Genomic DNA, 24,307 nt, shown 5'->3' on the forward strand with positions numbered 1-24,307 from the left:
AAAATTAGAATGGTGTACTGCCTCTCTGGTGCCAAGATCAAGGATTCCCCAGAGGGGGTGCAGAATGTTCTCAAAGGGGAGAGGGACGAGCAGAAGGTCATTGTACACATTGATACCAACGACATATGAAGGGAAAAGGATGAGATTCTGAGGGAGAATATAAAGAGTAAGGCAGGAATTTAAAAAGGAGGTCCTCGATGGTAGTAATATCTGGATTACTCCCGGTGCTATGAGCTAGTGAGGGTGCTATGAGCTGGTGAGGGTAGGAATAGGAGGATAGAGCAGATGACTACATGGCTGAGGAGTTGGTGTATGGGAGAAGGATTCACATTTTTGGATCATTGGAATTTATTCTGGAATAGAAGTGACCTGCAGAAGGTCTGAATGCACCCGGCAGGGAGATTTGCTAGAGCTGCTCAGGAGGATTTAAATTAGTTGCAGGGTTGGAGGGCTGCTGACCCCAGGGAGATACTAAGGAAAGAGATCAATCTGACACTGGTAGAATTGAGACTACAAGCGAGTTAAACAGTCAGGGCAGGCAGGAACAAAGCAGAGAACAAGGTAAGTCTCATAAATTAAATTGCACTTACTTCAATGCAAGGGGCCTAACAGGGAAGGCAGATGAACTCAGGGCATGGTTAGGAACATGGGACTGGGATATCATAGCAATTACAGAATCATGGCTCAGGCATGGACAGGACTGCTAGCTTAATGTTCCAGGATACAAATGCTACAGGAAGGACAGAAAGGGAGGCAAGAGAGGAGGGGAAGTGGCATTTTTGATAAGGGATAGCATTACAGCTGTACTGAGGGAGGATATTCCCGGAAATACATCCAGGGAAGTTATTTGGGTGGAACTGAGAAATACAAAAAGGATGATCACCTTATTGGGATTGTATTATAGACCCCCTAATAGCCAGAGGGAAATTGAGAATCAAATTTGTAAGGGGCTCTCAGCTATCTGTAAGAATAATAGGGTAGTTATGGTAGGGGATTTTAACTTTCCAAAAATAGACTGGGACTGCCATAGTGTTAAGAGTTTAGATGAAGAGAAATTTGTTAAGTGTGTACAAGACAATTTTCTGATTCAGTATGTGGACGTACCTACTAGAGAAGGTGCAAAACTTGACCTACTCTTGGGAAATAAGGCAGGGCAGGTGACTGGAGTGTCGGTGGGGGGGATAGCACTTTGGGGCCAGCAACCATATTTCTATTAGTTTTAAAATAGTGATGGAAAAGGATAGACCTAACAGTTAAAGTTTAAATTGGAGGAAGGCTAACTTGATGGTATTATGCAAGAACCTTCAAACGCTGATTGGGGGCAGAGGTTCGCAGGTAAAGGGATGGCTGGAAAATGGGAAGCCTTCAGAAATGAAATAACGAGAATCCAGAGAAAGTATATTCCTGTTAGGGTGAAAGAAAAGGCTGGTAGGTGTAGGGAATGCTGGATGACGAGAGAAATTGAGTGTTTGGTTAAGAAAAAGAAGGAAGCATATGCAAGGTATAGACAGGATAGATCGAGTGAATCCTTAGAAGAGTGCAAAGGAAGTAGGAGTATACTTAAGAGGGAAATCAGGGCAAAAAGGGGCATGACATAGCTTTGGCAAATAGAATTAAGGAGAATCCAAAGGGTTTTTACAAATACCTTAAGGACAAAAGGGTAACTAGGGAGAGAATAGAAAGATCAGCAAGGCGGCCTTTGTGTGGAACCGCAGAAAATGGGGAGATACTAAACGGGTATTTTGCATCACTGTGTTTACTGTGGAAAAGGACGTGGAAGATATAGACTGTAGGGAAATAGATGGTGACGCCTTGAAAAATGTCCATATTACAGAGGAGGAAGTACTGGATGTCTTGAAAAGCATAAAGGTGGATAGATCCACAGGATCTGATCAGGTGTACCCTAGAACTCTGTGGGAAGTTAGCGAAGTGATTGCTGGAAGTGATCTCACCGCTTGCTGAGATATTTGTATCATCAATAGTCATAGGTGAGGTGCCAGAAGACTGGAGGTTGGCTAACATGGTGCCACTGTTTAACAAGGGTGGTAAGGACAAGCCAAGGAACTAGAGACAGTGAGCCTGACGTCAGTGTTGGGCAAGTTGTTGGAGGGAATCCTTAGGGAGAGGATGTACACATATTTGGAAAGCTTATGCCTGAAACGTCGATTCTCCTGTTCCCTGGATGCTGCCTGACCTGCTGCGCTTTTCCAGCAACACATTTTCAGCTCTGATCTCCAGCATCTGCAGACCTCACTTTCTCCTCACATATTTGGAAAGGAAAGGACTGATCAGGGATAATCAACATGGCTTTGTGCGTGGGAAATCATGTTTCACAAATTTGACTGAGTTTTTTAAAAAAAGTAACAAAGAGGATTGATGAGGGCAGAGCGGTGAACTTGATCTATATGAACTTCAGTGAGGCATTCAACAAGGTTCCCCACGAGAGACTGGTTAGCAAGGTTAGATCTCACGGAATACAGGGAGAACTAGCCATTTGGATATAGAACTGGCTCAAAGAGATAAGACAGAGGGTGGTGATGGAGGGTTGTTTTTCAGACTGGAGACCTGTGACCAGTGGAGTGTCACAAGAATCAGTGCTGAGTCCACTACTTATCGTCATTTATATGAATGATTTGAATGGGAGCATAAGAGGTATAATTAGTAAGTTTGCAAATGACACCAAAATTGGAGGTGCAGTAAAGAAGGGTACCCCAGATTACAACAGGATTTTGATCAGATGGGCCAATGGTCTGATAAGTGGCAGATGAAGTTTAATTTAGATAAATGCGAGGTGCTGCATTTTGGGAAAGCAAATCTTAGCAGGACTTCTACACTTAATGGTAGGGAGTGTTGCTGAACAAAGAGACCTTACAGTGCAGGTTGATAGCTCCTTGAAAGTGGAGTCGCAGGTAGATAGGATAGTGAAGAAGGCATTTGGTATGCTTTCCTTTATTGGTCAGAGTATTGAGTACAGGAGTTGGGAGGTCATGTTACAGCTGTACAGGACATTGGATAGGCCATTTTTGAAATATTGCTGCAATTCTGGTCTCCTTCCTATCGGAAGGATGTTGTGAAATTTGAAAGGGTTCAGAAAAGATTTACAAGGATGTTGCCAGGGTTGGAGGATTTGAGCTGTAGGGAGAGGCTGAACAGGCTGGGGCTGTTTTCTCTGGATCGTCGAAGGCTGAGGGGTGACCTTATAGTGGTTTATAAAATCATGAGGGGCATGGATAGGATAAATGGACAAAGTCTTACTAGAGGGCATAGGTTTAGGTGAGAGGGGAAAGCTATAAAAGAGACCTAAGAGGCAACTTTTTTCATGCAAAGGATGGTACATGTATGGAACGAGCTGCCAGAGGAAGTGGTAGGCACCATTGCAACATTTAAAAGGCATCTGGATGGGTATATGAATAGTAAGGGTTTAGAGGGATATGGGCCAAGTCCTGGTCAATGGGATTAGATTAGATTGGGATATCTGGTTGGCATGGACTAGTTGGACCAAAGGAACTGTTTCTGTGCTGTATATCTGTGACTCTACGGCTCTAATAGTATTGCAGATTTTTTTTTGAGATGCATTAAATTTGTAAATGTTGGTGTTGCCACAGATTTGACTATACTCAGAGAAACAAAGTTAAAATGCAGTTGTATGCAGGTACTGCAAACTTTTGATGAGGCGAATAGCAATGCTGACCTTTATTGCAAAGGGACTAGAGTACAAAAAGAGTAAGGAATTCTGATTACAATTGTGCAGGGCTTTGGTGAGGCCACACTGAGTACACTTTGATCACTATATTTAAAGAAACATACCAATGTGCATTGGAGGTGGTACAACAAAAGATTCACTGGTATGGGAGGGTTGTACAAAGATATCAGGCTAAGTAAATTGAGTACACAATCTCTGGATTTGAGGAGAATCAAAAGTTGTCCCACTGAAATTTACAGTATTCTGACTGGACATGACAGGATTGTCACCAACAGGTTGCTTTTCCTTGCTGGGAATCAACAGCATGGGGTCAGGATCTTAGGATAAGGGCTGATCATTTAGGACTGAGATGAAGGAAAAAATCATCAAAGTATTACAAGTCTTCAGAGTTATCTCTATAGAAGGCCACAGTCAAAATATCATTTAGTGCATTTAAAGCTTCAGACTGGCAGATGTTTCAGTCTCATGGAACCAAGGCATTTTGAGAGCAAACAGGAAACTCCAATTAAGCTGAAAATCAGCCATTATTGTATTAAATGTCAAAAGAGGCTTGAAAGACCAGCCGTCTACACCTGCTCTTTTGTAATGACTCAAAGAGTCTAATCTGGGATCTAATGAACAAAGGTATTAGTAGATCCAATGGAGATTTCAACGAGATCGAAAGGGATTTGTGTTTTGGTCCCTGAATCTGTAATCGGAAGGTATAAATTTACAATCAACAAAAAGAGCAAGATCAAAGGTTAGAATAAAGATTTTCATGCAAAGAAACAAGAAATATCAGTGGAAGCAAAGCCCATTGTAGCTTTTATACCAATGTCTTATTTATTGTTAGGATGTGGACATCGCTGGCTGGGCCAGCATTTATTGCGCCACCCTAATTGATATTGAGAATGTGGTGGAGAGCCACCTTCTTGAACTGTTAAGTCTTGGGGAATGTTACACTCTCAGTGCTGTTAGGGAGGAAGGTCCAGCATTTTGAGTCAGCAAAGTGATGATATATACCGAGAAGAAAGTCATCATTAGAGGATGGTAAACACAGAACAGAAATAAAATTAAGTACAACGTTTCTTCAAAGATTATAACATGATCAGGATCAAGAAGATGCCATTCAACCCATTGTATCTGCACCAGCTCGTTAAAAGAACTGTCTAATGACTGTATTTCCCTACAGCTTTCCCATAAGGACTGCCCATTTCATTCTCCAGTGAGTGCTTTAAGTATTTTTTTTTTATTTTCTGTGCTGCAAGATTCAATAGTCCCACCACAGACTATGCTCCATTGATGGAAGGTCCTTCTGTCCCACAATGATCTCATCTGTCCCATGTGTGATTCCGACCATCCCCTTAGCTCAATTTTCATGTTCAGCTGAACAGTGACCTGACTTATTCCTTCACTTATGGCATGAAACTTTTGATAACATCTACCTTACATTCACCATATCTACTGTGGGACTCTACAAAACTCTGTGTAGGCAGTGTGACATCGACCTGGATTGACAGGGGACTATGGTCAAAATGTCCAAGACAAACCTGCTGCACTAAACAGTGAACATGTGTCAGTGTGACAGAACTGGAGTGAAAAGCATCCTGTTTCCTCCTTCCAATTAATACTTACTAATTTCTGTATTTGACATAGAATTCTTCAACTTCTTGTGGCTTCCCACCAGGAGTCTGTGAAATACATAAAAATTAAAGTTAATGATGCTGAAACGACTTGTTTAATTGTTCTCCCACAGGACTCAAATCATCTTTTCATAAAACCTGACATTTCAGCAGAGGCAGCATCCACACGACCCATTGGGACTCCAGAAAGTTCCAGACTCAAATCCATTTCCTGGTCCCCAAAAGCATTTTATTTCCCAAATTATCTTTTCCAATTTTCTATTAAACCTCACAGATTTAGTTGTTTTCAACAGCTGCTAGGAGAAATGAACTACTGCAATATTAAGGAAGATTTTCCCCACATCATTTCATCCTTCACCACATCACTAATGGGGAGGCGACGGCACAGTGTAGTGTCACTTGAACAGCAATCCAGAGCGCGAGACTAAGATTCTGAGACATGGGTTTGAATCCCATCATAGCAGATAACAGACTGCAAGTTCAGCAAAAATTTGGATTGAAAATAAAACAGTCCAATGGGACCGCATAACTGCTGTTGATTGTCATAAAATCCCATCTGGTTTCACTACTGTCTGCTAACCTTAGCTGGCATCCTCCCACCTGCCACCCTTACTTGGTCTGGCCTACATTGACTCCAAACCCACAGCAATATGGGTGACTCTGTACTGTCCTCTGAAATGGCTAAGCGAGGCACTCATCTTGAGGATAATTTCGGGATAAACAATAAATAACAGGCAGTGACAAACATTCCATGAATACATTTTCCAAAATTGCAAAAAACAGAAAGAATTACCATCTATCAACTCCTCAGAAAACTAACAGGAAATGACATCACCACAAACCCCAGGAACCCCATCCAGGACAAACATATAAATAGAAAGCAGGAGACAACAGCTTTGCTTCACTTGGAGGTCGCCACTGATGATGTTACCTAGCCAGGTAATGAAACGTCTGGATATCAAACCTACAGCTCAGCGAGCAAACCTACACCCTAAACCTCAACCTGAGCTACAAACCTTGCAAAAAATTGACCTGTACCTCCACACAATTTATCTACTGTGTCCATTGCTCCCGATGTGGTCTCCTTTACACTGGGGAGACAAGGCGCCAACTTGCGGATCATTTCAGAGAACATCGCTGGGACGCATACACTAAGCAACCCCACCGCCTTATGGCCGAACACTAACTCTCCCTCCCACTCCGCCAAGAACGTGAAAGTCCTGGACCTCCTCCACTGCCAATCTCTAGCTACCTGAAGCCTGGAGGAAGAATACCTTATCTTCCACCTTGGGACCCTCCAACCACACTGGATTAATGCAGATTTCACCAGTTTGTTCATTTCCCCTCCGCCATCTTATCCTAGAGCCAACCTTCCAACTTGGCACTGCCCTCTTGAACTGTCCTACCCACCTAACCGTTCCACCCTCCTTTCCGACCTAACACCATCACCCCCACCTCCATTTACCTATCGTATTCCCAGCTACCTTCCCCCAAGCCCCACTCCCCTCTCATTTATCTCGCAGCCCACTTGGGCCACACCCCTCATTCCTGATGAAGAGCTTGTGCTCGAAACATCGACTCTCCTGCTCCTCAGATGCTGCCTGACCTGCTGTGCTTTTCCAGCACCAAACATTTCAACACTGATCTCCAGCATTTGCAGTCCTCACTTTCTTCTAGATGGAATTTAATCCTGAAAAGTGCAAGGGATGCACTTTTGAAGAAGTAACAAGATGTTGGAGTACTTGTCAAATAGTAGGAGACTAGGAAATTCAGAACAGAGGAATCTTGGAGTGCTTGTCCAAGCATCCCTGCAGGCATCAGGACCAGTTAACATGGTGGTTACGAAATTATCAGAGTCACTTGCCTTTCTCAATTACAGTACAATTGTAAGAGCAAGGAGGTGATGTTGGAGTTGTACAGAACTTGGGTTACTGTGTGCAATTCTGGTCTCCGCACTACAAGAAGGATGTGATTGCACTGGAGGTGGCGCAGAGGAGATTCCTCAAGCTCTTGCCTGGGATGGAGCAATTTAGCTATGACAAAAGGCTGAATAAGCTCAGGTTGTTTTGTTTTAGTACGAAGATCATCAAAAGGTGACATGATTGAGGTATGTAAAATTATAAAGGGCATAGACAGGGTGGATAGAAAGCAACGGTTCCCCTTAATAGGTCATTAAGAAAGGGGCATAACTTTAAGGCGAAATGCAGGAGGTTTAGAGAGGATTTGAGGGGAAACAAAAATCACTCAGAGTGTGGTTGGGGTGTAGAATGCACTCCCTGGGAGGGTAATTGAAGTAGAAACCTCACAACCTTTAAAAAGTACGTGGATGAGCACTTGAAATGTCCTAACAGTCAAGGCTAAGGGCCAGGGTATGGGAAGTGGGATTAGTACAGATTTAGAGTAGTTTTGTTGGTGCAAACTCAATGGACCAAAGGGTCTCTTCCATACTGTATGATTCTATGACACACAGTTCATTTGGTTGCTTCACTTCAAATGGTAAATCTGAGTGCAGGATGGAGCTTATTAAGCTGTGTGAAGATATTCTTCGATGCATGGTTTACCATGGTTGGTACCATGGGAAACCCATCTCTATTGGATTGACTATTAATCATCTCCTCTTTGCATACTTCTGAGAACGTAAAGACATGTTGGAGATATTTGAAACCAGCTGCAAACAATTTCTTTACATAGTTTAGACAGGGGTGATGGAGACAGCCAATTCTCTGCTACATCACCATGGCAACATCTTGATCAATCAAAATCTACCTATTTGTTGAGAATTAACACTGACTGCTCTCCAAGTGATGGCCCAACCAGTCAGGACACTATTCGCATGCTGCATAAAATGATGCCCAACCAAAACTATTTTCTATTAAAACTCCAGGGTGATCCCTACACTGACACAGATTTGTTCACTGGTCCCGAAGAACTGTCTGACCTAAATATTAAGAACCCTTCACAAAGGTACCCAATTACACATCACAAACTTGAAGTATGTTATATATACACACCTTACATTGTCATATAATAGGAACAAGATTTACAGGCAACTTAATAGCCCCTCAAACCAGACATTATCTTTTAAATGAAGGATATACAGGGAAGGTTTGGAACAGGATTTTGTATACAAATACATGTTGAATATACAAAGTTGCTTCTGTCCTAGTCAATAACCTGCTTTGTCATGGTGCATTATAATTGTTGTCTCACCTCCTTCTGCACAGTGCGCATGGCCAGTATCTTCTCAATGACAGCAGATTCATCCTCCTCTTGATTCTCCTGCAACAGATGACAGTATATTGTCAGACAATTGTTAGCATTATATATTTAAACACTAGCTGGAAAAACAATTAAAGATTTCAAACTGTTCAAACATTCTCAGATTGAAAAGGAGTTTTTAGCCAAGCTGTTTCTTGGAAATAAAGCCAGTGGTTTAATGTATGCTGTCACTTGCTTGCTGTTTACCTAAAATCAAACAAAGTTATAGAAACTGCAAAGCAAAGCTCTCAAGGTGATAAGAGTTCAGGTTTATTGCCTCAAGGGAGGGAGGAAGTGGGGGGGAAAGGACCAAACTGTGATAGGGACAGACAAAGAAGCACTTTGGGAGCAGCAGGGAGAACATGCTGGGTGTAGGAGGAGGTAGAGAAAGTGAGGGAGAGAAGGGCAACAGAGAACCAAGAAGCCAACACAGTATTTCAGGTCAGTAACATCTGCAAACAGATATTAAATGAGCACAGGTAAATGGAGGGTCCCCTCTAGTGGAGTTCAGGTTTCTAAAGGAGGAGGAAATACACCATGATATCAGCAGGGGATGTGTTCTCACTTTACAGTAAAGGATTATCTGGGTAGTAATGGAGAAAGATTAGTTACAGTGGGTGACCATTCAATTCCTCTGAGTTGCACCACTATCCACCAAATCATGGCTGATCTTCACCTCGACTCTACTTACATCCTTTGCTCCTTATCCCCTAACAGGCTAACCCCACCAAAAATCAACTAATATCAGTTTTGAGAGTTCCAACTGATGCCACAGCCAGAGTCTTTGAGGGAAAGGGGCGATTGGGAGAGAAACAGTTGCAAATATCTATCACCCTCTTCCCAATTTTCTTCCTGAATAGCCTAGCTCTGGACTCCCCATACAGAAATTATTTTCTCAATTACCCAGAAAATCCTTTCACTTTTAAAACTCATCTGGGTAATTCCTTTAATTTTGCATAATCAAGGGATAAAGGACAGCATACAGAAACTGACAGTATTCAAGTGAATTAATACTGCATCTCACTCAATGGAGTGTCCGCAGAAGAAGAGGAACTCACATTTATGGTCGAGGGGAGGTGTCATATTTGTAATGTTTCGAGATCCCTACATAACGTTTGCACAGCTCTGTTCAAGGCATCCTTCCTCTTCTCTCAATGGATGGAATATGAAAGATCTTTCCAAATTCTTTAGATAAAAGCTTTCATCAAGTTTTTATAATTTTGGAAATTCAAATAAAGTTAGGAGTTTCATGGTGAATGGTAGGCCCTTAAGGAGTGTATGGAACAGAGGGATCTTGGAGGTCAGGCTCACAGTTCTCTGAAAGGGGGGTCACAGTGAGGAAGGCTTTTGGCACACTGGCCTTCATCAGTCAGAGCACTTAGTATAGAAGTTAGGAAGTGATGTTGAGTCACACAGGATGTTAGTGAGGCCACACTTAGGAGTATCGTGTTTAGTTTTGGGCACCTCGCTATAGGCCTAGCACTACAATCTTCAGTAAATTCAAATCAGTCCACGTGACATCAAGAAACCATTGAAGGAACTGGATTCTGCAGAGGCTGTGGACCCTGACAACATTCTGCCAATAGTACTGAAGATTTATGCTCCAAAATTTGCCATTCCCAAGTTAGACTATTTCACTGCAGCTACAACACAGGCATGTACCTGAAAATGTGGAAAACTGCCCAACCAGCAATGATCACAGCCTGTGAGTGAATAAAAAGTCATCCCCGTGACCCTGACCCAGTAGTATAACTCATGAACATACAACAAAGCTTCACCTAATTTAGTGTGGTCTGATGAAGTAGCATTGATTTGAAACATTATTGTTTGTATTTGGGTGATGAATGTTGTCTGACCTCTTTGGTATTGACAGTATTTTCTGTTTTAATTTGACATAATTAGAAAGGGAAAATAAATGAAATGTGAAAGACCTGAGGTATGTGTGGACACTGGGATTGGTTTCCTTATAATAAAAGTGGTTATAAGAAGATTTAAAGGAGGATTGAAAAGTATGAGGGGATTTGGTAGTGTAAACAAAGTGAAACCTTTCACTTGCAGGAGGGTCAGTAACCAGAAAGAATAGATTCAAAAACAAAGTGCTAGAGAAAACTCAGCAAGTCTGGTAGCATCTGAACAAAAAGAATCACAGTTAATGTTGAGCCCAGTATAGGTGCTACCAGACCTAAGGTTCTCCATCATATTCTATCTCCAGCATCTGCAGTATTTTACCTTTTACACAAATTTAAAGACAGTTAACAAAAGAACCAGATAGTAGAGGCTTTTTTTAAAAGACACAAATCTGAGAATGTATTGCCTAAAAATGTAGAGGAAGGAAATTTAGTCATACATTTTCATGAGGAAATTAGTCTTTAGCAAATATAGCATCATCTGCAGAAATTAAGATCAACTGCAGGATGAATAGGGCTTACTGACCAGTTCTTTCAAAGAGCCAATGCAGGCATAAAAAGTAAAATGACCTCCTCCCCTATTGTATGAATATATGGTTCTATAATTCAAACATTGTTTCCATAACTGAGTCAACACCTATAAATCCTCCACTCCTCCAGCTGAGTAGAAGAAACTGCCAGCTTCCAACCTCCCATGAATCTCCATTCCATCAGCTTTCTTCCTCTTAACTCCCTCCCTTGTTCTTCAAGAATCTAAACACATCTCAGCCCTTGTGCATAACATCTTCCTTTTGATGATATTAAGGCACATCTATTTCTCATCCTGTCATTCTTTCTCAGGATTAGAGGACTTACTTTGTTCAGCTCTCCTACCTTTCTGCAATCTATATTTTTTTTTAAAACATCTAAGCTTGCTATCTCTCAACATCTCTTTGCACCTCTGGCAACCAAGACCCTTCACTTCATTATCACAAACCGTTATAGCAACACAACAACAACTTCAAACCAAAACACACGCAACACTGTCTCTAATCCTACCACCCATGCACAAAATACTAAATACTCTGACCATTTCAACAGACACATACAGATTGAAAGCTCCACTGCATTCCAAACAGGCAATGCTAGTTTCTAAAGTCTGAATGAGTGAGGCACTGGCTGACTCATGTGATCAATATACATATGGCCCAATTAATACCAACATTTTATCCTCTAATTTACAAATACATGCTGCTAAAATCCTAAAATATCCATCTGCTTCAGTCAGTTGGCCTTATTTGAATTTCAGATCGAAAATCTATGACATATATGGGATCCCCAATTGCAGAGCCTACACCAAGCAGAAATAACATGCACTTATATAACACTTTCAGCATAGTAAAACATGCCAAAGCACATCACAAGAACATAATCAAGCACTTTCTTTTTCTTCCTTTATATGTGGATGCTGCTTGCAAGGTCAGCATTGTTGCAGATCCCTAATCTGAACCCTGATGATTGCTGGGCCATTTCAGAGGGCACTTAAGAGTTAATCACATTACTGTGGGTCGGTAGTCATACATGGTAAAGTCTGTACATTTCTTTCCCTAAAGGACATCACCTTTTATGCCAATCAGCAATGGTTTCATGGTCATCATGACTGAGATTAATTTCAAATTTATGAACTGAATTTAAATTCCACCAGCTGCCTTGATAGGATTTGAACCCCTTTCCTCAGAGCATCAACATCGGCCTCTGGACAACTGGTTCAGTGACGTTATCTTAATGCAACACTTCCCCCCAATAGACAAGTCACGTACAGAGATATTAGAACAAGTGACCAAGAGGAGGTAGATCTTAATCAGTGTCTACAAGTGGAGAGGAAGACAGCCAATGAGGTTTGGACTATAAGACATAGGAGCCAAAGGAGGCCATTCAGCCCATCAAGTCTGCTCTGCCATTCAATGAGATCATGGCTGATCTGATAATCTTCAACGCGACTTTCCTGACTTTTCCCTATAATCCTTGATTTCCTTATTTGATTAAAAATCGGTCTATTTAAGCCTTGGATATACTTAATGACCTCGCCTCGACAGTCCCCTGCAGTAAAGAATTGCATAGATTCACTACACTCAGAAGAAATTCATCATCTCTATCTTTAGAGAGTGACCTTATACTCTTAGATTATGACCTCTGTCTCTAAACTCTCCCACAAGAGGAAACAAACTCACATATCTACCCCGTCATGCCCCTTAAGGCTTCAATGAAGTGAATTCCTCACATTGTTCTGAACTCAAATAAGTAAAGCCCAAACTACTACACATCTTCCCATAAATCAATCCCTCCATATCCGGGATTAACCTTGAGAACCTTTACTAGACTGCATCCAATGCGAGTATTTCTTCCCTTAGATAAGGGGACTAAAACTGTTTACAGTATTTTAGCTGTGGTCCAACTGGTGCCTTGCATAATTTTAAGACAACTACACGATTTTAATATTCAATCCCCTTTGAAATAAAAGCCATATTCAGTGTACTTTCCCTATTTGCTGCTGAATTTCAATGCTAACTTTTAGTGAGTTATGCACAAGGATTCCAAATCCCTGTGCCGTACCTTTCTGCAGTCTTTCTCGATCTAATATTCAGCTCCTCTATTCTTCCTCCAAAGAGCATAGTGTCACATCTCCCCATGTTACAGTCCATCTGCCAAGTTTTGGCCCACTCATAACCTGCCTATATCTTCCTGCAGACTTTTTGTCATCTTACGACTTGCCTTCCCAACTATTTTTATGCCATCCGAAAACCTGGCAATAGTATATTCAGTTCCTTCATCTAATACGTTAATATATATTGTAACAAAATAGAGGGGAAATCCAGAGCTTAGTGTCTAGGCAACTGAAAAAACACACTGCTAAACTAATTAAGATGGAGAGTGAGAGATACAGAAACATTACAATGCATTCCAAGGAACAGGATTTCCAAACCAAACTCAAACATGCAAATTGATTTGTAAGATGCCCTTCACATATGAAGGACCCTGCTGAGATTATTGTAGCACTGACAGTACCCACTACTGACCACAGTCAATAGCATTCCAGGAACATCAAAATGTGACTCATCCAGGTAAGTCAGAGTTGTGGCATGCATTAATACAATGCTCTTTAGATTATCTAGATAACAGAATCAAAGTCATTGAGATGATCAAACTTAATTTGACAGATTTCTTGAACTTTTTACAACAATTCTATTTCTTTTGTTGTGAATAAACGGACTGAAATTTCTGTCAACATTGTTGATGGTTTCTCATGTAGCACAAAGAACCAACACACATTGATCTCGAATTTCACCAGAAACATGGACATCAAATTTAGTGTAAACACATTATTATTATTTAGGAGACAGGGAAATCCATCAAACTTTCTGGATTTCCTTACAAATCAGTTTCTCATCTGATTTTGGATAAAGGCCTTCCAGTGATGAGGAGCACCACTGCATAGAGCCATTGATGTAGTACCTCACAACAACAGACAGAAAGACAGACACCAAAGCCATACACTGACAGGTTGAAGTTGAAGGGTTTAAAACCACCTGAATCACTTGAGTTCAAAAGTGGAGACCAATCTGTAGCACCTGCTCCAATTATTCATCCCTGATGCCATTGATCAACAAAGGCATGGATCATATGCTGAAAATGTGTTGCTGGAAAAGCGCAGGTCAGGCAGCATCCAGGGAACAGGAGAATCGACGTTTCGGGCATAAGCCCTTCTTCAGGAATGAGGAAAGTTTGTCCAGCAGGCTAAGATAAAAGGTAGGGAGGAGGGACTTGGGGGAGGGGTGTCAGAAATGTGATAGGTGGAAAGAGGTCAAGGTGAGGGTGATAGGTCAGACTGGGGTGGGGGCGGAGAGGTCGGGAAGAAGATTGCAGGTTAGGAAGGCGGTGATCATATGATCAAGGAGCAAAAGGCGGTCACTTGGTCCCTCAAGCCTGCTCTGCTATTCAATCAGACCACAGTTCATTTGACTTTAACCTCAACTCTACATACCTCCAATAATCTTTCCTCTTCCTGGTAATCAATCTAAAAACCGCTTCAAGTTCCAGTCTGATCCAAAAGAAAACCTTAACTACAAGTGTGCTCAGTCTCGGTCTTCCTCCTAACTCAACATTTCCTAATTGGAAAGGATCACTAAACCCAGTCATCACGAGAACCAGCCATTTGATACAGCTTTTGGCTCCACTTGCTGACATTATGATTCTCTGACTGCACAGTGCACTAATGAATTGAATTCTAAGATGGCCCATACCCTCGCCAAAAGATTCAATGGTTTAGTGATGACCCTATCTGCTCCCTACTGTACAATCTTACCATCGTCTGGTTTCCTTTCTGTGAGGACCCAGAGTTCGGAGAAATCCGCCCTGCTCCCAGTACAGCAATTGTTTCACCGGCATCATCGACAACTTTGAAGTCCAAGTCTTCATTGTATTTCCTTCGTTTTACTTGACGGCCTGATCGTCGCTTCTACCAAACAAACAAGAAACTTGCGTCATTAAGACAGCATCTCAGAAACTGTCACAACTACGCTAAACACAGTCTACATAGTTTGGGCGGGAGGGCTGTACAAATATTAGAATATTTCAGTCTTCAAGGGCCAATTATACTGAAGCTTTGGCTGGCTGAAGGAAAGAACTAGCCTGTTTAAAAAGTCCAACAACGACCAACTCCAGTAATTCATCAGCAACTCTAACTGTCTACAGGTAGACACGTACTCTTCCTCCTTTATTTCTCTCAATATTCTATTCTTAAAGGCTGCTCAAATTCAAACAGCGAAGGCTATTTTTTCAAGCAGCTTGTTTATCCCAGCCAGTGTTTCAATCACAGTAGGTTGCTTGAAATTTAACACAGGCAAGTTTAACAAAGTATCTGGTTCACATTCACTAACTTCCTTAGCACAACACACTCTCATGGGGTCAAGGACTCCGTATTAATAAAGTCACACCCTTGAAACTGGATAAACTCCAACTATTAGCACCAAACTCCCCAATCAATTGACAGATAGCTACACTTTAATGCATATCCTAAGTAAGCTGCAAAAACAGACTATATCCTTTAACTATAAATTTGTACAACTAAAACAAAAGTGAGACAATTATCTGAGAACAAAGCAATCATCTTCACTCCTGGTACAATTAGTAAGACAGCTGTCTTGGTCTCCTCTTCACTAATGTTACTGAGATCATGGATTTTATCAATTATATTAGCAGTTAATAGAAAGTACAGAACAGCAACAAGTTATCAGCACAATTGATCTGTACCAGTCTTGACCCACATCAGTATCCTCCCAGATTCCATCACCTCAGTCTATCAGCATATCCTTTTATTCTTCAGGTGCTCATTTAGATTATGCATCTACAGTATTCACTTCAGTTACATATTGCTATAATGAATTCTACATACTCACTGTTCTCTGGATCAGGATTCTCTTGAATTCTCCTGGTGGGGGTTGAAGCGATGCACTATTTATTGCCCCCAGTTTAGTTCTCACCCACTTCTCAACCACAAATGGAAACACACAGGTAACCTATCAAAACCTTTCAAACCCTTTACATCCTTTATCCAATCATCTCTCAATTATTGCTTTTCTAGAGAAAGCAACCTCAAGACTCTTTAGTCTTTCCTGATAGTTTACAAACTTACAATTCAATGTATGGCATGACAAGAATCATACCAAGACAGTAAAACAGATTTACTGTTTAATCTCCAAATGTAACCCTCTTCAATAGACTGAAGGTTGAAACCTTCACAATTCTTAGATCAGACTAAGGCATGTTGGGGATACATACAATAACCTAGACATGAGAAGCCAAGTGATACAGGTCAGGCTATAGCAGTCAGTGTTTGTCTTTCTGTCGTGGCAACATGACAAATTCTATTCAAACCTGGTAAAATGGTCGATGAGCTTAGTGCTACTGTCAACCATCAGGTTCTAGAATTATTTTCACTCCAACTTATCAAGTAGCTTAGTGGGTTTCAATCTGAACGGTGTTCCTCATGTACAACACGGTAGAAAGTGAGTGCTGTTTGCCATCTTACACATTCACAACAATCCCAACTATCACCTTCCACACTTCTGACATTCGTGATGATGTTGCTCTTTAGACAATTACAAAGAGGTGATCCCAGAAATTCACACACAGTCTAAGTGAAAGCAAGCTTGGCACGGTTTTCTGAGATAGTCCCATTTCAAGTCATTCAATTTTAGATTCCAACATTCAAAATCTCTTTTTCCTGTTCTATGATCCATAGCTCAATTAAGAGCCTTACTAATTAAGAGCCTTACTAATTAAAGCAATAAACTTCACAATTTTGACAACAGATTTCAATGTGTTGTGATCTCAGTTACGAGAATATTTGCTAGATTTGGTTTGATAGTTCATTATCATTTTCAGAATGTATGGAAGAACTCAGAGGAAGAATGCGATGGCAGGATTCCAGGATTAATTTGAAGCATTAAAAAATTCTTTACTATACAAACTGAACAGAACAATTACAATCATTAATGACCAAATACATACACTGAACCAGTAAGATAATGTTTCTAAACAATACAAGCCATTACAGTAACTTAATTACACACAGAAATTAGCAGCATCCATGGTAGAGCCCATCAATATGATCTCCCGGTCCATACCATAACCTACCAGATACAGTCACTCCCATGGTACCAATCTTTCAGTTATACTTCTCTCGCACAGAAATACACAGACCTTTCTTTTCAAACTCCCTTTCTTTTCCTTTGAATATTCAGAACTGAGTTCTTTGATTAAACACATGGCATTGAATATCTGTGCCCTAGTTAACTTACTTTCTTATATTTTTAAAAACATAAATCCACCAGTTTTCATTTAGAGCAAAGCTTCACTCTAATAATTATGTCCACAGCAACCTCAAGGTTTAATGCTTCCAAAAGCCTCTCAGAGGGTAAAGCATTATTTGCAAACCCATACAGACAGAAGCAAACCAAACTAAAGTAAACAATTCACCATAACCTGAAACCAAAGCCCTACATTTGCAACTCTTCATATGTAAAGTTGAATCCTGTACAGACATTCATAACAACCACTACCATATACATATATGCATGCTCAATATATATGGAATACACATACAGAAAGAAAAAGGAAAATATCACCAATGAGCAAATATATAGTTCACCAAAATCAAAAATAAATGAAGTGTACAAATGAAAATCTTCCACATACCTCAGCAAAATAACTCCATTTAAATGGATCTTATTTCTAGTCACTGTTATAACTAAAACGCAGATCTTATACTCAACTGATAACTTAAAAACCTATTTTGTTTTTGTTAGCTTAAAATATTCAGGGATATGGAGTCAAGGTAGTTAAGTGGAGTTATGGGGTAAATCAGTCAATGGGAGAACAAGTTGGAAGGATTGAATGCTTTACACTTGTTCCTAAGGGTCAAAATACCACTACAACTCACCAGGATCCTTCTCCACTGAAAGCTTCAAATTTTAAAATTTAACCTGAAAATTTTCTGCACCAATGTGGACTGGAATGACCATAAGAAAACACCAACTTCAATGCTTGTAGTGTCTATACTGTGGCAAAACACAGAAACACAGAAAACAGGAGCAGAAGGAGGCCATTTGGCCCTCTGAGCCTGATCCGCCATTCAATCTGATTGTGGCTGATCACCCAACTCCTGTTCTCACTCTTTCCCCATATCTATTGATGCTTTTGGCCCCTGTGCAGTGTCCAATTCCTTCTTGAAATCATGTAATGTTCTGGCTTAGCTTGCTTTGTGGTAACAAATTCTTCAGGCTCACCACGCTGGGTGAAGTAATTTCTCCTCATCTTAGTCCTAAATAGTTTACCTGCATTCTTAACCAACGTGCTGCATAGAAAGACTATCAAAGCAAACTGCCATCAGACCAAGCAATATGATGTTTGAAAAGATAACCAATAGCTTAGTCAAACAGGTAAATTGAAGCACATTTTAAACTACAAAAAGTCAAAGTTCTTTATCAGAATAATGAAGATTTACAATGAGATAGTCTGGACTAATCAAAATCAACCAAGATTTCTTGGAGGAATGAGTTCACGGAATACATTCAAGATGATTCCCTCACATAGTATGTTACAACACTAGGTAGAGACTGTTTTAGATTGCATTGTGTGTAATGGAACAGGGTTCATGAATGATCTCAGCAAAGCACTTTGTATGGGAGAAATGATCACATATTGAGTTTGAAAGTTATATTTGAGCACTAACTTGAGGTCAATTACAGAGGTAAGGAGGTCAAGTTGCCGAAAAGTAGAGTGGGAAAGTTAGATTAAAAATATATCTACAGGTTGTTCTGTTATAATTCGACAGTTGTGTTCCTCTGCAACCTTGCAATACAGAAAATAGCGCGATAGAAAGCCGCTACAGAAAATTATGCTGTAGAAGACCACTAACAGAAAATAGTTATACCCGTTCAGAAGAAAGTTTGCATTATCCAAACAACTTCCACAACTGGTGAATCGCATCATAGCCAATTTGTGCATGTTCTAGCAGAACAACCTGTACACTTGAACAATGATGGACTTCTTTTTAAAATGGCATAATTCTCAATGAACACACTCTTCTGACAAACTAACTCCATGGGAAAACTCATTTGTTTGTGGCTACAGGTCAAGATGGTATTAGGTTAGAAGAGAAAACTTAAAGCAGTAGGCCCAAAGATAAGCAGTGTTTCAGATAACTGAAATGGAACACCAAAGGGGTAATAAAGTAGAGCCAACAGCTGCAGACTGAATAAAAACATTAAAATGCAAATCATACTAAAAGAGAGATAAGCAAAAACAAACTTATTTTTTCTTATAATTTCTTCTATCCCAGCCTCAAAGAGAAAATAAAGAAATGGCAGAAAAATAAGTTAAGCATTTTGGCACAGGAGAGGACAAAGAATATACCAGGAACAGAGAGAAACCAAAGGCCTATATCAAATGAGAAACATGGAGCAAATAACATTACTAAAGAGGAACATATTAAAACAAAATGAAATGGTGTTGCAACAAAAGAAGAGGTTGAACAGTTCATCAACTTTTATCAACACCTTCCACCCCGACTTCAAATTCACCTGGACCATCTTGGACACCTCCCTCCCCTTCCTGGACCTCTCCATCACCGTCTGCGGCGACTGACTAATCACAGACATCTATTACAAGCCCACCAAATCCTACAGCAACCGAGACTACACCCCCGCCCATCCTACCTGCTGTAAAAACGCCATCCCTTATTCCCAATACCTCTGCCTCCACCGTATCTGTTCCCAATTCCACATCAGAAAGTCCCAGATGGCTATCTTCTTCCAAGATTGCAACTTCCCTTCCCGCGTGGGTGACGATGCCCTCCAGCGCACCTCCTCCACTTCACCCACCACCACCCTTGAACCTCACCCCTCCCAAAGCAACAAGGACAGAACCCCCCCCAAGTCCTCACCTTCCACCACCAACCTCTGCATACAATGCATCATCCTCCACCACTTCCACCACCTCCAAACAGACACCACCACCAGAGATATACTTCTGTCCCCACCCCTATCAGCGTTCCAGAGAGACCATTCCCTCCACGACTCCCTCGTCAGGTCCATGCCTCCCACACCAGCCCATATCTCACTCCTGAGGACTGGAGGATAGCATGAGGACTGGAGGATAGCAAATGTGGTTCCCTTGTTCAAAAAGGGTTGTAGAGACAACCCTGGTAATTACAGACCAGTGAGTCTCACTTCAGTTGTTGGTAAATATTGGAATAGGTTATAAGAGATAGAATTTATAACCATCGAGAAAAGATAATCTGATCAGGGACAGTCAGCACGGTTTTGTGAAGGGTAGGTCGTGCCTAACGAATCCTATTGACTTTTTTGGCAAAGTGACCAAACAGGTAGATGAGAGTAAACCGGTTGATGTGGTGCATATGGATTTCAGCAAGGCGTTCGATAAGGTTCCCCACAGTTGGCTATTATACAAAATGCAGAGGAATGGGATTGTGGGAGACATAGCAGTTTGGATCAGTAATTGGTTTGCTGAAAGAAAACAGAGGGTTGTAGTTGATGGAACATGTTCACCTTGGTGTCCAGTTACTAGCGGCGTACCACAAGGGTCAGTGCTGGGTCCACTGCTTTTTGTCATTTTTATAAATGACCTGGATGAGGGCTTAGAAGGGTGGGTAGTAAGTTTGCGGACGACACTAAGGTCGGTGGAGTTGTGGATAGTGACGAAGGATGTAGTAGGTTGCAGAGAGACATAGATAGGATGCAGAGCTGGGCTGAGAGGTGGCAAATGGAGTTTAATGTGGACAAGTGTGAGGTGATACACTTTGGCCGGAGTAATCGGAATGCAAAGTACTGGGCTAATGGTAAAATTCTTGGGAGTGCAGATGAGCAGAAAGATCTCGGTATCCATGTACACAGATCCCTGAAAATTGCCACCCAGATTGACAGGGTTGTTAAGAAGGCATACAGTGTTTTGGGCTTTATTAATAGAGGGATTGAGTTCCGGAACCAGGAGGTTATGCTGCAGCTGTACAAAGCTCTGGTACGGCCACACTTGGAGTATTGTGTATAGTTCTGGTCACCGCATTATAAGAAGGATGTGGAAGCTTTGGAAAGGGTTCAGAGGAGATTTACTAGGATGTTGCCTGGTATGGAAGGAATGTCTTACGAGGAAAGGCTGAGGGACTTGAGGCTGTTCTCGTTAGAGAGAAGGTTGAGAGGTGACTTAATAGAGACATACAAGATAATCAGAGGGTGAGATAGGGTGGACAGGGAGAGCGTTTTTCCAAGTATGGGGACGGCAAATACGAGAGGACATAACTTTAAAGTGAGGGGAGATAGGTATAAGACAGATGTCAGAGGTAGTTTCTTTACTCAGAGAGTAGTAAGGGTATGGAATGCTTTGCCCACATTGGTAGTAGATTCGCCAAGTTTAAGTATGTTTAAGTCGTCATTGGACAGGCATGTGGACGTACATGGAATAGTGTAGGTGGGATGGGCTTCAGATTAGTATGACAGGGCGGCGCAACATCGAGGGCCGGAAGGCTGTACTGCGTTGTAATGTTCTATGTTCCTGGCACTTTACCCTGCCACCGCAGGAAGTGTAAAACTTGCATCCACACCACTCCCCCCACCTCCGTCCAAGGCCCCAAGGGATCCTTCCACATCAGTCAGAAATTTACCTGTACCTCTCCCAATGTCACCTACTGCATCCGTTGCACCCGGTGCGTTCTCCTCTACATCGGGGAGACAGGACGCCTTCTTGCGGGTTGTTTCAGAGAACATCTCTGGGAAACCCGCACCCACCAATCCCACCATCCTGTGGCTGAACATTTCAACTTCTCCACCCACTCTGTCAAGGACATGCAGGTCCTGGGCCTCCTCCATCACCAAACCATTACCACCCGACAGATGGAGGAGGAACGCCTCATATTCCGCCTTGGGACTCTGCAACCACATGGGATAAATGTGGATTTCAACAGCTTTCTCATTTCCCATCCACCCACATTATCCCAGTCCCAAGCCTCCAACTCAGCACCACCCTTCTGACCTGTCCATCACTCCCCCCTTTGACCAATCACCTTCTCCATCACCTTCATCCAGCTATCGCTTTCTCAGCTACCTTCCCCCCAACCCCACCCCCTCCCATTTATCTCTCAGCCCCCGGCTCACAAGCCCCATTCCTGATGAAGGGCTCATGCCTGAAACGTCGATTCTCCTGCCCCTTGGATGCTGCCTGACCTGCTGACAATTTCTGGGATGAGGTTTGTCCTATGAGATAGAGTAGAATGGCCACATACTATAAACAGTTGAGAATAAAACCTAGTCTTAATGAAACATTTAAGGACTTAAAAGGGTAGATGCTGAGAAGCTACTCATCCTGTCTGTTCTAAACAGGAGTCATACCAGACTTGAAATGTTAACTTGGTTTCTCTCTCCACAGGGTGCTGCTAGGCCTATTAAGATTTTTCAGTATTCTCACCGAACATAATCTCAGGGTAAGGGGACAGAAAATTTCAGACCAGGGTTTGGAGAAATCTCTTCAGTTGGTTATGAAACGTTAACTCTAATTTCTCTTCACAAATGCTGCCATACATGCTGAGTTTTTCAAGCAATTTCTGCTTTTGTTTTTGCTTCCCATTTTCAGCATCTGCAGTTCCTTTGTTTTTTTGGAGAAGTGAACAACAGATGTGCTATTCAATGGAAGGGCTGCTTTTAATCAGTGAGGGAAAAATCAACACTTATGTACCAGTATCAGAAGTCAGCAAAGAAGTATTTGAATACTTCTTACAGACAAAAATCTGTAAAACTATGCAGAAAGAGGGACTGGAGTAGAATTGAGAAAACTCTGAAGAGAATTCATACCTGTCTCAAAATTTTAACTGTTTCTCTCTCCATAAATATTGTCAGATCTGCATCCGCATTAATTTGCTTGTATTTTCTTGGAACGTGACAAGTCAGATAGGGGGCATTAAATAAATTGTGCAATAAGAACTCTGCCCACACAAGGCAGCTGTGAAATAACAAAAGTCAACACAAGGGGATTCCAAAGGGTCACTCGACCCAAAATATTAACTCTCGATTTCTCTCCACAGATGCTGATGGTCCTGCTGAGCTTTTCCAGAAATTTCTGCATTTGTTTCTAATAGCAGGGGATGTCTGACAGATCAATAGAAGTCCTCTTTGAAATAGGAACTCATGTTTAGGATTCAACAGCCTTGTCAAAATCTAGGCCTTAGAGTTCTGAAACTGACTTCTTCCTCCAGGATACAAGTGAGGCTGACAACACACTGAAATCATTGGGTTATGCGATATAACTCACAAACACCAGGTTTCAAAGAGGGGTTTTATCATTCCACCTGTCTCAGTGTAAAGTCGGATACTTTCTGCTTCAACAGATATATCCAGACTGCAGCAGGAAGGCATCCTTTACATTTTGGAGTTTTCTATTACATTTGCCTTTACAGTTTGTCATAAAGGTAACTGGGTTGGAAGACAAGAACAGTTCCCTCCTCCCCATTTCCTAAAGAATACAAATTATAAACCCTTTTGTATAAATTCCCACAAAGTGGACGCAATTACAACACTTAAAAGACATTTGCAAAGTACAGGAACAGGAAAGGTTTGGAGAGAAATGTGCCAGGAGCAGGCAGATGGGACTGGTTTAGTCTGGGGTTATGTTCGGCATGGACTGGTTGAACGAAGAGTCTGTTTCTGTGCTATGTGATTCTACACAATGAAAGGATAAGCAATATTTCAAATCCAAACATGGATATCAGTTTTGTCAAATTTGCATTCACCAGTCTCAACTTTCTCCCTACATGGAGGCATGGATAGCACGGTGGCTCAGTGGTTAGCACTGCTGCCTCACAGCACCAGGATCCCAGGTTCAATTCCAGCCTCTGGCAACTGTCTGTGCAGAGTTTGCACATTCTCCCAGTGTCTGAGTGTGTTTCCTCCAGGTGCTCCGGTTTCCTCCCACAGTCCAAAGATGAGCAGGTCTGGTGAATTGGCCATGCTAAATTGCCCATATTGTTAGATGCATTAGTCGGAGGGAAATGGGTCTAGGTGGGTTACTCTTCGGAGGGTCAGTGTGGACTGGTTGGGCCGAAGGGCCTATTTCCACACTATCGGGAATCTAATAAAAATAATAACCTTAAAATAATATCTAGAAGCAGGTATCGAAGATACCTAGAATCATAATGTTAAAAATCACACAACACCAGGTTATAGTCCAACAGGTTTAATGTGTTCTGTGTCTCACAATCATAGCGCAGCAGC

The 24,307-nt window shown here is 41.5% G+C and overlaps 1 protein-coding gene across 7 annotated transcripts in view; it reads right to left on the reverse strand.

Moving 5' to 3' along the window:
• Positions 1-24,307, reverse strand: part of chd6 (chromodomain helicase DNA binding protein 6) — a 266,964-nt gene that overhangs the window by 127,538 nt on the left and 115,119 nt on the right. For 6 of the 7 annotated variants that reach the window (XM_043710968.2, XM_043710967.2, XM_087994672.1 and 3 more), the window contains 3 exons: positions 14,833-14,985; positions 8,536-8,604; positions 5,318-5,373 (listed from right to left, as the gene is read on the reverse strand). In XM_043710968.2, coding sequence (XP_043566903.2) covers positions 5,318-5,373; positions 8,536-8,604; positions 14,833-14,985 — 278 coding nt within the window. The remainder of the gene's footprint in view (positions 1-5,317; positions 5,374-8,535; positions 8,605-14,832; positions 14,986-24,307) is intronic. The other variant, XM_043710970.2, reaches the window with a different exon arrangement.

The sequence above is a fragment of the Chiloscyllium plagiosum genome, unplaced genomic scaffold, assembly GCF_037043375.1.
Source record: "Chiloscyllium plagiosum isolate Xiang-an unplaced genomic scaffold, Cpla_swu_hap1 HiC_scaffold_15, whole genome shotgun sequence".
Classification (NCBI taxonomy): Eukaryota; Metazoa; Chordata; class Chondrichthyes; order Orectolobiformes; family Hemiscylliidae; genus Chiloscyllium; species Chiloscyllium plagiosum.